Source organism: Stegodyphus dumicola, chromosome 2 (assembly GCF_044657685.1).
Source record: "Stegodyphus dumicola isolate Sdum_Otavi_A_Nest chromosome 2, ASM4465768v1".
Classification (NCBI taxonomy): domain Eukaryota; kingdom Metazoa; phylum Arthropoda; class Arachnida; order Araneae; family Eresidae; genus Stegodyphus; species Stegodyphus dumicola.
The window spans coordinates 279,187,885-279,205,507 of NC_140769.1; the positions used below are offsets into that span (position 1 = coordinate 279,187,885).

Genomic DNA, 17,623 nt, shown 5'->3' on the forward strand with positions numbered 1-17,623 from the left:
AAAGTAAGCTCTTCGTTAAATAGCACACAGTGAAACATTTTGTTTCTATTTATTATGAATTTCTTTGTTATCACAAGCACATAAAATGTTAGTGAAGAAAGTACAGTCAAAAGTCGTTAATTCGGACACCCATAATTCGGAATGATCTATAATCCGGACCTCAAAACTAAAAACCTTCTGCGCATGCGCCGCGTTGACACATGCGCATAGGCGTTTACGGGTTTGCGTAAGACCTTTTACGACTGCGCATATGAGTGTGCGCAAGTGCAGAATACGTTTTCGCGTGCACGTTTTATGTATAATGGATGTATAAGCTAAAATTATCTAATTATCTATTTCAGTTAATGTTGATGATTGCGTTGTTCCTTAATTTTCGAACTGGATCCAGCTTATTATTTTTTGCAGACTGTAAGAGCAATTTTATAAAAGTAAGCTTAAACTTTCGATTATATCAAATAGAATTTCCGATATATATTTGTTAATATGTAAAGGATCTAAAGCGAAAGTATGTTTTGAAATCCGAAATCTGTTTATCAAGTTCACGCTGGCCGCGGCGGGCACGTAATGAATTGGAAGTTGATCTGTCAGCACTATCCTTATCTTCAGCGCAGATGTTTTTATTTTATTTGGCTTATAATTCCTTACCAAATGTAGTATTTCATCTCGATATGCTCCGTCTTTGATATGATTTAAAACAAGTTCCTCGTTATTATAATTCGCTTCCGATAGCAAAGAAAGTGACAGAGGTTATTGAAAACGAAAAAATTTCGATTGACAAATTAGTCGGTGTTCTCGACACAGCAATTATAGGACTTGAACAGCGGAACTTTGTAACTGAACAAGAAATTATGTCTGTTTAATAGAATTAAAGAGAAAGTATTATCACATGAAACGAAGCAAAACTTAAACAACTTACATTGAAAGAAATGTTTAATAAAATAAACAAATAAATATTAAGCTTTTTCTTTTTGCAAATTTTGATACCCTTTAGATCATAATTGTTCTTTATTTCATAAATTACGGTTTCATATTTTTAATTTTAGAATTTCTGCATGCCATCTTACGAGATTTAAACTGATGATCTATAATCCGGAAAAATCGATAATCCGGAATCGCCGAAGTCCCGACGAGTCCGGATTAACGACTTTTGACTGTACTTAAATTTAATAAAGAATAAAACTTATTTCCAACATTCATATATTGAGATAATCTAATAGACATACATAACAGCAATATTTATAAAAACGTGAATTACACAGTGTTTGGAAGAAAGCTATCAAATGACAAGTAATAAAACTGCAATTTGCAATCAATCAAAAAAACATTTAGTGTTTTTTAATATAACACACTTAATATAACACACATAATTATAGATTACAATATTTCATACTAATCCTATAACAATATTTTTTCGATCATATGCGGAAAGTCTGAGCACCAACCTGTTCGTTTAATATGAGTGATATACGATATAGCACTTAATACATTATAACCGAATCCGTGTATCCAAATATAACGATAATCAATGTATCCAAATATTGCACTGCTGGAGCCACTGAAGATTGGAAAACCACAATATAATTTTAATCATCGGAAAGTCATAAAACACCAAAACAGAACACTATTTCACTGTAGGACATAGTACATTGCATTGTAGAGCAGATACACACAAACAAACAAAATAAGCAGAAATTCGGCATTACCACCTTGATTTCTCCTTAATTCATGGCAATTTGGCAGCTAGCTAAAACATGCAATCCTCAACCTCAGATGTTTCTTTATATATTCATCCAGGAAAATGATATGTACATGGAATGTCAATCTCTCAAACAGCAGTTCAGTCTAAACTTTTCAGCAATTTATACGAGAACCTCAAACCTTTCTACGGTTCTTCTGATAATTTAATAGAATCTTTTTTAACCCCTTAAGGCACACATTAATTTATAATTTTCGGTCAAAAAATCACCTATTTTTTGTTTCTTGCATAATCATGCCAGGGTTAGCTTCAAATCGAAATCTCGGTGGTGCAACGTTTGGTTGATTTATACTAATTTGATACCAATTCCTTGCTATATCCAAAATCTCGTTGTCATTATCTTCCGATTCACTTCCATCACTCAAGAAATCATCACTCTCATAGTTGAAACTGTCTGATAAATTGGCATATTCAAAATTGTCACCGTCAGAGTCGCTCATTATCAGATAACTTCAAAAACACTTAGTAATATAATTTGCAGTTAACTGCTTACTTTTATTATATTTACGTAATAAAAATGGATATATTACCTTTTCCACACCAAACGCCTACTTTATAGCAAAGAATTCCTAGCAAACTTATAGCTAATCATCAAAATGCGCCACGTGGTTTACACAAGAAAAATGCTGAATAGTGGTGCCATCTATGTCAAATAAGTTTAATTATAATCTAGCCTATTTATTTTTACTGGAACGGATCTCAGACAAGCATTAGAAATAAAATAACGCGAGATACAAGGGCGCCCGTGTGAGACACGGGCATGTGCAAATTTGCCGGAAACTTTCGCCCGTGTGAGACACGGGCAAATGCGTTAAGGGTTTAAATGGCATAGAAGAATTATTTCAACTGAATAGAATTACGAATAATGTTCACAAGATTATATTAACAAAAAAATACTTATCGGGCTCGCTAAAACATTTGTAATGTCAATATTGTCAAATCCCGAGTGTACCGTATACTAGGATTAAACCAACATTTTTAAATGCACGGAGATGGACAAAAACGTTAACAAATAGTTCATCAGAACTTTTATAGGTAATGAATTTCGTATTTTTGTTCACAGTTTCTCTAATTTTGACGTCAACATTTATTAGTAATTTATCAAAGCCATTAATTTTGTCGTTTTCCATTAAAAGTGTTAATACTTTTTTCTCCTTTTCCATTAATTTTTTCACGTTTCCCATTAAAAGCGTTAATATTTTTTCTCCTTTTCCATTAATTTTTTCATTGTGTTTCTTCTGAGATATTTTGGACAGCTGTTAAATATGCATGGATATGCAACGACTCAACATTGGACGTTTTCTCAGAATTCTTAAAATCGCCCCATTTATAATCGTGAATACATCTTCACGTACAATCATATCTTCGAAAAAATTTTACTTTTTGCTCTGTATGTGGTAAAAATGTTTCATATTATGTCAGCATATTAATTCAAATAAATTCGTCCTTACTTCAAAAATAATAAATAAAGTCATATTTCAGCAGTAAAATGACTGTTCTATACTCTGTTCTCTAAGCTGTTCTATACGATTCATTAATTATATATATTTGTAAAGAGTTTCTCATAATTGTAACAAATATGTTTTAAGTTTAAAATGCAGTAAGTACTATGCAACCTCACAAATGTACTAATCACTATAAGGAGTCAGATTTGCTACCTACCACCACTCAACACAGTGGTAACCACCAGTCGGCAACAGAATGACAGTTTTAAAAATTGCCATAAAGAAACTTCAAGCCGTCAAACAACATAAGATCAAGATCTGCATGTGGTTCTGATATAGGTTTATGAAAAATTCAGAATCAATCTTCTGTCAAAATGAGCTTTTTGCAGAAAAAACACATACAAAGTGGATGAATCTCTCATTTTCTCCCTTACAGCTTAATATAGATTTACACATTGCACATAGCTGATAGAGAAGTGACAAACACTTGTTTTGTACATTCCATTTTTGAATGAGGATTTGACCTTACTAAGACTGCTTGCAGTCTGTATCCGAGCGGCTAACAATGCTGAGAAGGCTGAACCATATAGAAACTGTGAATGATATGCTGGTTGAACAAACAATAACTTCTTAAACACCTGATTAACAGGTGATGAGTCATGGGTTTATCAGCATGAAATATAAATAGAGGTATAGTTGTGAAAGTAATTCATCATCCTGTTTTTCATTTAAGTGTAACATGTGCATAAGTAACATTGGTCACTTTCTTTGATCCATGACAAGAGACTGCAGAGATATTAGGTATTTTTTAAGCAGAAGTATTGAAAAATGAACAATGCCAAGACTCGAAGCTAGACCTCTCGAATACAGGCCGAGTGTGTTAACCGTTACACTACGAAGGCATGCCAGAAGAAGAGAGAAAATACCTTATATACTCTCTTTTTAAAGGGCGACTGGGGATTATGGGACCCAATTGCCAAATCCTGGTTTCAAGAATCAGCATCCACCAACTTTTAGTTTGGGCACCATTATTGTAGAGTCATTTTAGAATTTTTGGAAACAAGGATATCGAAGTAATCCACAATGGCCTCGCCAGGACTTGAACCTAGACTTCTGGAATACGTGCCAAGTTTACTACCATTATACCACTAAGGCATGCAGAAATGTGGGAGAAAATACCTTACATACTCCCTCTTCTGGGGATTAGGGAACTCAACCATCAGATCCTTGTGGTGAAGAACATCATTCACCACCTTTTAATTCAGGCGCCACTGCAGAGTAACTTGGAATTTTTCAGTGTCAGGAAACTGAAGAAATCTGCAGTGCCCTTGCCTAGACTTGAACCATGGACCTTTCAAATATGCACTGAGTGTGGTAGCCATTACACTACGAAGGCATGCTGGAAGGAGGGAGAAAATATCTTATATACCCCCTTTCAAATGACAAGTGGGGATCAAGGGACGCAATCGCCAAATCCTGTTGGTGAAAAATCATCACCCACCACTTTTTTTTTTTTAGTTCAAGTGCCACTGCAGATCTACTAGGCTATTTTAAAGCAGGAGAGGAGAAAAATGTGCACTGCCCTTGCCGGGACTCGAACCTGGACCTCTCAAATACACGCCGAGTGTGCTAACTGTTACACCATGAAGGCATCCTGGAAGGAGGGAGAAAATACCTTATAAGATAACATCTAATGCCTTTGTAGCACAAATTACCAGATCTGGAGCACAAATATCTGGCAGCTGCATCACACCAATGGACTTTACTATTCCTTCACAAGCGATTCAGTTTTTCACAGACAGACATAAAATTCCTCTAATGTGTAATAATAACATAAAATTCCTCTAATCTTTGATCTCCAAACCTAACTCCTTCTAATTTCTGGCCACTTTCCAAGGTCAAAATGCCATTAAAAAGAATCTAATTCAAGCCATGAGAACATGAGTAAGACTCTCTGGTACAGCTACACTTATTTACACAGAGATACAGAAATGTTTCCAACAAGGCAAGGACCAATAGGAAAAATATATGCAAAAGACTCCAAAGACTATTTTGAAAAAGATTACATACATATCTCCAGGTGAATAACTATATTTTCCCCAGATAGAGTCTGAGTACTTTTTGAATACGGATTATATTAGTAGGCTCACAAGCTGCATACATTGAGTGAAGCAATTTTACATGCCTTGCGAATACATTTCTATTGTGTTTTTGTTGCAAATATTTCAATATTTTAGTTTTACGAAGTCCAAGTTTACATTGTTTTCATTAAAATTAAGAATGAATACAAAAAAACACCAGAAAATCTAGAAGTGGAGCTAATTAAATTACAGAGTAACATAAATTTTACTCAAAGATTTGAAAGTACAGATTTTATTAACTTTTATTCATGCTCTGGTCAAAAAATAAATATGCTCAGTTACATATTTGCACTAAAAATAATTGCTTTGCTGACGAATACATTTATATGTCAACAGCCTTTTTTTTCCCCCTTCAAATCTCAATGATTGATGAACATCTAACATCTGTGATGAAGATAATTTCTAGCAATTTCTTTCCAAGACTACAAACTTTATCAGAATCAAAATGCCATCAAGTATCAAAGTGTAGTAAGAAATAAAGAGTTTAGAATTATTTACATATTAGATTAGAATTATTTACATATTAGATAAAGAGATTATGTCACCATTATTTATTCTCAAATTTTGTCTCACTCAGAAAATTTTCCCTGAAAACTTAGAAAGCTTTCTTAATTTATATATTTTTAGTTTTAACTGAAGCGAGTTACTTAATCACTAATTAAACATGTTAGAACTATTTTAGTTATTTGCATGCCATCGCAACCTTAACAAAAGTCGACAAATTTTCGGAATACACCAAACTCTGGCAGCCATAAAACATGGCATAACAGCGAACCATGTTCACAATAATCCTTCAGTCAAGCAACACCGCCATTTTCGCATGCACTCTTTTTATTGCGTTTCAAAGTTTAATGGTTTTATAAAAAAATAGTAATATTTTTTGCTTTTAATTTTATTTTAAAATATGCACTCGTGGAATTTACTGAAAGAAACTGCAGTAAAATTTCTGTAGGCACTCAAAATTGCTGAAAAATCTTTAAAAGGAACGATAAGGATATACGTTTGGTAGATGGCCAGTGTAGCCAAAATTTGCATGATTCTGAGTGTCTGCAATCTGCTGATGATTTCTTAAGCAGATTGCTGTGTACTTGGGAAGAAGAATTGCACACACATACACAAACACACAAAAAAAGAAGGTGGTTTAAAAATATGTTTTATTTCTTTTTAATGTGATATACCTTATTTAATAATTAAAACTTGTATTAAAATTTGTATAAATCTAAAGTAAGATTTCTTTTCATGAGTGAATCACATTTGCCAACTTACAATAAATAATAACAGTTTTGGAACCGTTTTAAAAAAATTACAAAAACCATCAACTTGCAACCGATAAGTAACTTTTACATTTTCATCTGTAAAAATTCACCAAACTGCACCAAGGTGGTTGCATTATTATATAAATACCTTATTTTAAATACACGTAAGTCTGAAAATTTAAAACTTAGTTTTCAATATATTTGAACAAAAAAGGGTAACCAATGAAAATGCCTGCAAGTACCAAACTTTACATTTCAGATAAAAAATAAATTTGAATTTTTTTCCTTTGCAATTTATTGTTATTGTTTCGGTATGGTTTGATTGAGTAAGCAAAATTTTAAATTAATTTTTTCAATAAAAAATTATTTTCAGACCACTGCCTTATCAACTAATAATTAAACTGTAGGAACAGGAGCAAAATTCTTCCTTCTACTGATAGTCTAAATAATAATAGACTTCTACTGATAGTCTAAATAGTTATAAAAATGTTTTCAAATACTATAACTGTTACTTTTTTAAATTAAATGATGAATAGCAAAATAATTTATTGCCAATGAATCAATGCAAACAGAACTTATAAAATTACTGACAGTAATTGGTACTTTCATGACCAGCATTTTTACATTCTAACAAAGCATTTTTACATTCTATCTGTGTTCTGCATATTTTATATTTTAACAAGGGATTCAAATATGTAAGGAGTTAATTTATTTACGTAATTAATAATCAGCTAATGCATGTTTAATACAAGGCTATTATTAGATCTAAAAAATATGCATATTCTCAAAAAACTTCTGTTTTTTTTTTATGATTTTAAAAATTATTTTAAATAAAAGTTTCAAAAACAAAAAAAAAAAAAACAAAAAAAAACAAAAAAACACTAAGAAAAAATAATATTTAAGTGAATAGAATATATAAATTGAATCTTTTACCATACATAATTAAAAAAAAAAAGTATATAATAAATTTTCTGAAATACACAAAACAAACAGTTCATAAAATGCAGCAAAACTTACCTCTAGGGTTACCACCCGTATCAAATGTAAACAACTTTTTAGGATTATTAGGAAAGCTGAATACATGAATTTGGGTTTTCAGTGCAACAAACATCCTGCAAAAAACAAGTACAAAAAGCATAAAAAACAGTGTCTGACCAAACGAAATACATAACTTTTTTGACTTGCCCCAATTAAATAAGTATTTTACAAAGGTGATAAACTAAACCATATTCTGGAAGCTCGCACAAGATTTAAGTAGAATAACATTATGAGGATCCAACATTTCTATCTCATGTTGTTCCTCAAGAACTGGGCAATTCTTGCAACAGATACAAATCTCCCAATTTTTTATGGTACAGCATGCCAATGAAAACTTTTCTGAACTAAATTGGGCGGGAGGATAATATACAGTAAAAGCCACAATGATATGACAACCATACAGCTTACAAGTAACAGAAAAAATGCTCTACTATCTAACTTCATTAACCAGAATCAAAGAGGACAATACATGGTACGCTGGGCTAAGTGATCTAATATCAAAGCAGTAAGAGATACAAAAGATTAGGGTACAGAAAAGAAAAAACAAGTATTACAATAACACATTCTAATCTATCTTCTCTCCATAATTCCAAGTTCAGTGATTTAAATTTTTTTTGATGTCTCAATAACAATCCACACTGGGCCATAGGCCCCCAAGAACACCTTGTCATTGTGGAATTATAGTACACAAAGGATCATAGGAAAGGGATCTTCTGTATATTGTTTCAATATAAAATAGCATTTATCTTCAAAAGGGGGGGAAATAATTTGGTTTAAAGTTTTTAACGACATTCAAATTTAAAAAAATGGTATGTCTGAAAATTAATAACAACTGTAATAATATATCAAGTTAGACAAATTCTTATTATACATTTTATCCAGACTTACTGCTGTAACAAGTAAATTCAAAAAATACTGGGAAAATGAATTATGAATTCATCAAAAAAAATGTTAATTTCAAAACATATTACAATGCAAGGAATAGATATGATAAATTTTTATTCATTTATATTTTCTGACTTAAATCATCTGAAGATATATATACTTATCTAATTTTGGAACAAATCAAAATAATAAAAATATGAATTACATGAATATCCAGCTATCTAGAAATGATGCAGTCCAGTTAACATTAAGAACAGAGAGGGGTAACACCCAAATTAAAATGATGAATTAAGTGGGGTATTGCTAATTTAAGTTATAATTTTGATTTACAATTTTTTTTTCTTACACACACACACATATATATAACTTACTTGTCTCTTCTCAATCTTAGTGATAAAACAGGTGATGAAAAAGTAAACTCAGACACAAACTTCCGAGCAAGATCATCCCATAGAAGCACTAAAAAAGATGTATATACAATCAAGAGTGCATTTTCTTCAAAAAATAAAAACTTGAAACAGATATATAATATCAGTTATTATAAATACATATATTAATTAATTAACATACATTAGGGAGAAAATTAATACAAATAACAATGAATGTAATAATTTCTTCATAATTCATGTGTATCCTTCATTCTGAACCAAATTTTTAGTTATAAAATGTAACAAAAAACCAACATCTTACTATGAGTTGCTTTAAGATACCCACTCTTGGTATCTATCTATTAGAAAGTTATTTTGCTTAGATAGAACTATTTAATCCTTTATTCCTTTGTTAAAATTTTTATTTTTTTTTATATTGACAAAACCTTTATTTTCCTTATATGAAACTGTATTTAACAAATATAGCAGTTTGTACTAAATTTTAAATAAATAAGAACGTTTCAGTTACTTATTTCTGTGCAAATAATTTGAAGTTCACACAGTATAGAAAACAGCAAAACTGCAATCTTTTAATTTATAAAATCCACTGCACTGTACATAATTAAAGAGCAACAAATTTTCTTCCAAAATAAATAATCAAAATGGTTTTGAATTAAGTCCTCAGTAACAGTAAGGATATAACTTGTCAGTGCAAAAATTCACTATGCAACTTGAAATAAATACGTTGTTATTACTAATGCTCACTTGTGATATCAACAGTCAGCCCAAGGCCACGAAATTTCTCGTGGCAAGGAGCATAAATTTACGCTTGCCATTGGCAACAGCCTTGAGCACCTTATAGGTGACAGTATGATTCAGCTCAGTTCCGCCCCAAATTTTGATGAAGAGCATTGGGGGGGGGACGGGTCCGAGGGTGGCCCATTCCTCTTCTCCTACCATCAACCTCTCAAGAGGACTTTTGACTCACTACATATTTAGAGTACCGCATGGATACTATACATTTACAAACATCCATGCCTTCTCTGGGATTTGGCATGGCAGTCAGCAATTGTTAACCACTATACCGGTTGGGCAGCTAAATAAAGACATGAAAGTAATATCAAAATTTCAAGCATTACTATTCGTACGACTAGAATTACTCAGATAACATATCAAAATTACTTAGAAATGTGATAAAATATTAAGCCATACTGTACTTTAGCACCAAAAATTTATGTAATCAGATTTTTAAGATTATGAATGATTCTTATAATGGAGATAAGGTATACCAAAATCAATATTTCTTAATGAATAAATATATTAGATTGTAATTTATATTTAGATTTTAAATTCTGTCTAAAATTCAACTTATTATTTTTTTTAATTCAGTAGTTCAGAACCAATTTACTACCTATCAGTGAAGTTTCCCAACATAGATAAAAGATGTTTTACTCACGCCAATAATGTGAAACTGAGGTTAAACTTACTTAATGTGATATTTCTATCCAATGCCAACTTTAGATGTGTACCTAATGATTTATTTTTAACTGCCTTTTTTGAAGAGAGAGTTTACAGATTTGTTTTAATGATCTTCACTTTACTTGTGAGTAACAGTGATCATATTGTGAATTTTACATTCAGCTGCGATTTTCATCGCATCAGGATGTACTGAATTAAGATTTTGAAGTCCGACCTGATTAGTATTTGTTCCCATGTAAGCAATGAATCAAAAACAACTATACATGACAATATTAATTATCATTATAATATAAACCCAATTAAAAATAAGTTAATGTTTTAAAGTGTATCTAGGGGTCGAGACTGGTAAGCAATATGCTTTACCAGCACATAACCTAGAGATTATTTTAGGCTGCCTGCATAGCTACAGCATCTAGTTGATACTGAGCTTACCACAGCCATTTAGCTATATAAGACAATAACTTTATTAATTATTATTATAATATAAAGCCATAATTAAATAAGTTAATGTTTTAAAGCATATCTAGGGATGAGACTGGTAAGCTACATGCCTTACCAGGAAACGACCTAGAGATTATTTTAGGCTGCCTACTTAGTTAGCAGCATCTAGTTGATACTGAGCTTACCACAGCCATTTAGCTACATAAGACAATAACTTTATTAATTATCATTATAATATAAAGCCATAATTAAATAAGTTAATGTTTTAAAGTGTATCGAGGGATGAGACTGGTAAGCTATATGCTTTACCAGGATACGACCTAGAGATTATTTTAGGCTGCCTACATAGTTACAGCATCTAGTTGATACTGAGCTTACCACAGCCATTTAGCTACATAAGACAATAACTTTATTAATTATCATTATAATATAAAGCTATAATTAAATAAGTTAATGTTTTAAAGTGTATCTAGGGATGAGACTGGTAAGCTATATGCCTTACCAGGATACGACCTAGAGATTATTTTAGGCTGCCTACATAGTTAGCAGCATCTAGTTGATACTGAGCTTACCACAGCCATTTAGCTACATAAGACAATAACTTTATTAATTATCATTATAACATAAAGCCATAATTAAATAAGTTAATGTTTTAAAGTGTATCTAGGGATGAGACTGGTAAGCTATATGCCTTACAAGGATACGACCTAGAGATTATTTTAGGCTGCCTACATAGTTAGCAGCATCTAGTTGATACTGAGCTTACCACAGCCATTTAGCTACATAAGACAATAACTTTATTAATTATCATTATAATATAAAGCTATAATTAAATAAGTTAATGTTTTAAAGTGTATCTAGGGATGAGACTGGTAAGCTATATGCTTTACCAGGATACGACCTAGAGATTATTTTAGGCTGCCTACATAGTTACAGCATCTAGTTGATACTGAGCTTACCACAGCCATTTAGCTACATAAGACAATAACTTTATTAATTATCATTATAATATAAAGCCATAATTAAATAAGTTAATGTTTTAAAGTGTATCTAGGGATGAGACTGGTAAGCTATATGCTTTACCAGGATACGACCTAGAGATTATTTTAGGCTGCCTACATAGTTACAGCATCTAGTTGATACTGAGCTTACCACAGCCATTTAGCTACATAAGACAATAACTTTATTAATTATCATTATAATATAAAGCTATAATTAAATAAGTTAATGTTTTAAAGTGTATCTAGGGATGAGACTGGTAAGCTATATGCTTTACCAGGATACGACCTAGAGATTATTTTAGGCTGCCTACATAGTTACAGCATCTAGTTGATACTTACCACAGCCATTTAGCTACATAAGACAATAACTTTATTAATTATCATTATAACATAAAGCCATAATTAAATAAGTTAATGTTTTAAAGTGTATCTAGGGATGAGACTGGTAAGCTATATGCCTTACAAGGATACGACCTAGAGATTATTTTAGGCTGCCTACATAGTTAGCAGCATCTAGTTGATACTGAGCTTACCACAGCCATTTAGCTACATAAGACAATAACTTTATTAATTATCATTATAACATAAAGCCATAATTAAATAAGTTAATGTTTTAAAGTGTATCTAGGGATGAGACTGGTAAGCTATATGCCTTACAAGGATACGACCTAGAGATTATTTTAGGCTGCCTACATAGTTAGCAGCATCTAGTTGATACTGAGCTTACCACAGCCATTTAGCTACATAAGACAATAACTTTATTAATTATCATTATAATATAAAGCTATAATTAAATAAGTTAATGTTTTAAAGTGTATCTAGGGATGAGACTGGTAAGCTATATGCTTTACCAGGATACGACCTAGAGATTATTTTAGGCTGCCTACATAGTTACAGCATCTAGTTGATACTGGAGCTTACCACAGCCATTTAGCTACATAAGACAATAACTTTATTAATTATCATTATAATATAAAGCTATAATTAAATAAGTTAATGTTTTAAAGTGTATCTAGGGATGAGACTGGTAAGCTATATGCTTTACCAGGATACGACCTAGAGATTATTTTAGGCTGCCTACATAGTTACAGCATCTAGTTGATACTTACCACAGCCATTTAGCTACATAAGACAATAACTTTATTAATTATCATTATAATATAAAGCCATAATTAAATAAGTTAATGTTTTAAAGTGTATCTAGGGGTCGAGACTAGTAAGCTATATGCTTTACCAGCACATAACCTAGAGATTATTTTAGGCTGCCTGCATAGCTACAGCATCTAGTTGATACTCAGCTTACCACAGCCATCTGTAACCTTTATATATGCATACAGATATATAGAAAGAATGTATACTGTAAAAGCATCATGCAAATATATCCGATAAAAATGAATAAGAATACTATAGTAAAACTCATTAACAAAGGAAAACTAAATATATGAATGAAGTTCCTTTTTTACTTGTTGAAAATCTGATGTATACACCAAATGACTTCCTTGTATGGAATATTAAACTATATGCAATTTTTGCGACATTTCATTTAAACTTATTTCCTCAAATTTCATTACAGATATTTTTCTCATTCAATTACCACTTCGCAGTAAGGCAAAAATACATAAATCCTCAAAAATATCTTCATTAAGAACTGAAAGATAACAACTAAAATTAGAGTTTCTACACACACACAGGAAAAAAAAAAAAAAAAAAAAAAAAAAATTCAGTCAGCTGGCAGGAAAGCAGATTTTCCGGTGCACAAAACTGAAAGTTTACTTTTCATCCCATTCGGCAAAAAGACACCGAAGGTGCAAAAACTGAATTCACTATTCTGCTAAGTTTCAAATGTTTACAAATATGACTGCATGGTACAAAAAATTAGGCTTAGATGCATTTAAACAACTTTTAAATTGTTGATAATTCTTTAACTATTGCATGCAGATTAACTAAAGGCACAAAAGCTTTAACCGGAAGATAAGAAAAATATAATTTAATCATTTTTAAAGCAAAAAATGCACTATTAACCAATATATAAGAATTAAAAAAAGGGGGGGCTTTTGGTGCAGCTGATTCCAGCCAAAAAGGGAGTTGCATACGTCCATGTTATAACAGTCCTATATCAAAATTTCAACGTTCTGAGGCTACTCATTTTTGAGTTATGCAATATACATACATACCTACGTTTCTATGTACGTACAGACACCATGTAAAATATTTCTTCTGAATCCATTTTAAATCAGTTTTATAATTTTTTTGGGGAAAAAAGATTCTTTTATTCTGTTCTTATTCATAGATGTCTCGCAAAAACATTATTACATTAGATAGCAGTTAAAATGGATATTTTCGTTGAAATATGATACTTGGAATTTTTTGCAATTACAATACATTTTTTACTTCATACAAGGAAGTAAAAAGGCATCGCTGTTTGAAATTTCTTTGCTTCCTGAAAGTAATAAAATACAGAAACTTTTTAAAGACTGAAAAATACTTTCAACACTATATTATATCTACTTGTTTTTCAGTAATAATAAAAATATTCACATATATTAATAGACATCACTTATTTTTAGGATGTTGGAAATAGAGATTAAAGAATCTAGTAATATCCTAGAGTTTTGATTGCTTATTTAAAATAAAAAAAATTGCAACAATTTGTAAAATATAAATTATAGAATTACCTGCATTTTCTGCAAACTTCTGCTTACGACCTCCACCAACTATTGCTATAATATTAGTACGATATAGCATTTCACAAATGCCAACACTTCCTACAGTTGATGCATCTAAAATGCATAAAAAGAAGACATATAAATAAAAATATCATTTGAAACAAATCAGGCGAGTAGTTCTGTTTACAGCTAATGAGAAATCAAGACAAGTATACATAAAAAATCTTTTAACTCCTATTTCCTCCTTCCTTGCTCACCCCTCAAAAGGATATATCATAAAAATATACAATACCATATATACCATAAAGAATTGCAATGCTTTCTGATTATTCACACCACCATGAAATCTCAACCCATTAGCAACTTTAAGAAGGGGCAAAAAATATTTGCTTGGCATTCTGAGTCACTATGAAAAATGATATTTATATCTAAATATTTCTGAAGCAATCCAATATTTTCTTTCTGATCAGCTGGTAAACTTCACAGTACTATTACAACCGAACATGAAAAAAGGCCAAGCGGAAAAATAATGATCGAGAGAAGTGATAGCTAAAAATTGTAAACCTATGTGTATTTAACATGTGTGCATATACTTGAAAATAAGCCTAAAACCATGCAACTCTATCAAATGATTAAGCTGGAGATAAGGGTAATCCAGGTTTAATAGCCACATTTCAGTTAAAAAAATAAGAACCTGTTTAATTGCATATATACATAAATGCATAAATTTAAAAGGAAAATTAGACTTGTAAATTAAAATATGATAAATTCAGTATTTATTAAGAAAGAATTAGCATTACTCAAACGTGGAAAGCAAGTACAATTATTTTTTAATTTTAAATAACAGTTCAATTTACAGAACGAGCTTTCAATGAGAGGGAGGCGACTCTATACTATATGACAAGATTTAATGACGAAATTTCAGTCAAAAATGCAGAAAATAAATAATAATGTATTTAATACATTTATACAAAGTACTTAACAGTATAAAAAAAGAAACCAAAGATTTATGCTTATTAACGAATAGTGCAATTTTTTCTCCTTTCATTAATGTTTCAATCCAGCTTTTTTAACTGAGTTTATTTCTCATACATAATTTTTGTACTATTCCGTTTTGAGGACCGTAAAAAAATTGAAGCGAAAATGTATGTGCAAAAGCGCCAAATCAACGTACGCGCCGATTTCAGATTTCGTAAGTTTATATAGTTCTATATTTCTTAATACGCCATTGAAATACTAGTTTAATTTTTTAATCCTTTTTTAATATCCTATGGATTTAACAATTTGGGAATTGCACATGACGAAAAGTCGGCAATAGAATTGTGGGTAAAGTGCAGAATCATCCACTGCTTGATGCGTTTTTAAGAAATGCACATACTCAGTATCCATGTACACATCGACCTATTTTCACTTAAAAAAAATCCCAGAATAGCACAAAAATGGCACTGCGCACACCCTTGACTTTATCTATGTAGAACATCGATTTATTTTTACTTAAAAAGTAAAAGAAAATTGAGAAAAATCCAATTGTTTTTACCCTTGTAAAAAGCGGCAAACAAATTAGTAGGCGATTCTGCACTTTACCAAAATTTTTTCAAAGAAAAAGAATCATTCATTATAGAAAATTGTGTTTGAACAACCAACGAGATGAAATTATGCTCTAGCGATAAGTTGGTAGCGAAATAGCGATGCAGGCATCCATTCAGTTATGTTTAGCAATTTTTATATAAATTATAATAATGATCTGAAATAGTTATTGACTCTTATGCTTCCATTTAGTCATGTTTAGCCTTTTTTTATAAAAATTATAATAATAAAAAAGTATTATATGAAATTAACTTTTCATCTAAATTAAAACAATAATCTTAAATAGTTACTATTAAACTTCCTTTCTTGCATTAGGGTTGCCGCAATTATTTTTGGCAGCACTGGCATTAACAAATAGTTTGGCGATTTTTGACAGCCCTTAAAACCGAATAGTACCATAGTTTTTAATATTTCATTAGATTTATTTAAATGATTAAAGTCTTTTGCACAAGTTCATTTGCTTTATTTCCAAGCACTTTAATTTCTTAGAATCATATTACCTCCAAATTACGATGCCATTTTTACAACACATCTTTCAATGAATTCACCATTCCTAAAGTATTTTTTACTTTTAACTAGCTCTAAACATAGCTCATAAGATGCCTTCAAACCAACAGTGCTTGATGGTTGCTGAAACATATTGCCTACTTAGGTTTAACTTCAAATCATTAAACACACATCTCCAGATACTTTGCTAGTATTTGTCATATTTTGATTTATGTAACACCCTTCGAAGCCCTTAAGAAGAAATAATACTCAGTGGTTTTCCCTGCTGCTCTTCTTTATTTCCAGCATTTTAGGTAATGAATTACATTTTAAGAATGAATAAAAGTGAAAAATCGTAAATCAGTGGTTTCCCACTTATTCAGCTTTTTTTGTATGCTTGCAGTGCAGCGGGAAGAAAATATAGTGGAACCTCGAGATACAAGTTTAATTCATTCCAGTATTGAGCTCGTAAAGCGAATTTCTCGTATCTAAAGCAAACTTCACCATTGAAAATAATGAAAATCCAGTTAATCCGTTCCACACTCCCAAAAATATCAACATAAAAATCAATTGTTCTAATAAATAACACTGGTAAATAATACAATTGTTGTTTACCTTTATGATAGCTTCCGACACTGACCTTTTAACTGTTTCTCGTTAAATCCCCACCAGTAACAGCTTCTAACCTTCTAGAAGTTTTGGACGGTGGTTGGAAGTAACGGTAACTCCTTTGCTTTTAACAAGTTTCTTAATTTCTTCAGAATAGTGCAAATCATTGATGTTGAAAGATCGTAAGTCTTTGCCAATTCCGTCACTCTTACACCACGCTTGTTTATCTATAATTTCTCTCTTAATTTCAATGGCCATGGCTTACTTATTTTTCTTTGCAGCACTATGTGAGGCAACAATTTTCGTTGGAGGCATCATGAAATAATTAGTTTCAAGTTAAATATAATAAATATAGACTCACAAGCGCACAAACATGTAGATCAAAGAATACTGAGTGATCTGATGAGGGGATTTCCCGAGTCGAGCCGGATCGGAAAATGGTGCCATGCATACAAACAGCCTGGC

The 17,623-nt window shown here is 31.2% G+C and overlaps 1 protein-coding gene across 1 annotated transcript in view; it reads right to left on the reverse strand.

The window, feature by feature from the left end:
* Positions 1-17,623, reverse strand: part of LOC118194851 (WD repeat domain phosphoinositide-interacting protein 4-like) — a 44,597-nt gene that overhangs the window by 17,460 nt on the left and 9,514 nt on the right. Inside the window, exons 3-5 of the mRNA XM_085812209.1 lie at positions 14,486-14,590; positions 8,893-8,980; positions 7,616-7,710 (exon numbers count right to left, since the gene is read on the reverse strand). Coding sequence (XP_085668335.1) covers positions 7,616-7,710; positions 8,893-8,980; positions 14,486-14,590 — 288 coding nt within the window. The remainder of the gene's footprint in view (positions 1-7,615; positions 7,711-8,892; positions 8,981-14,485; positions 14,591-17,623) is intronic.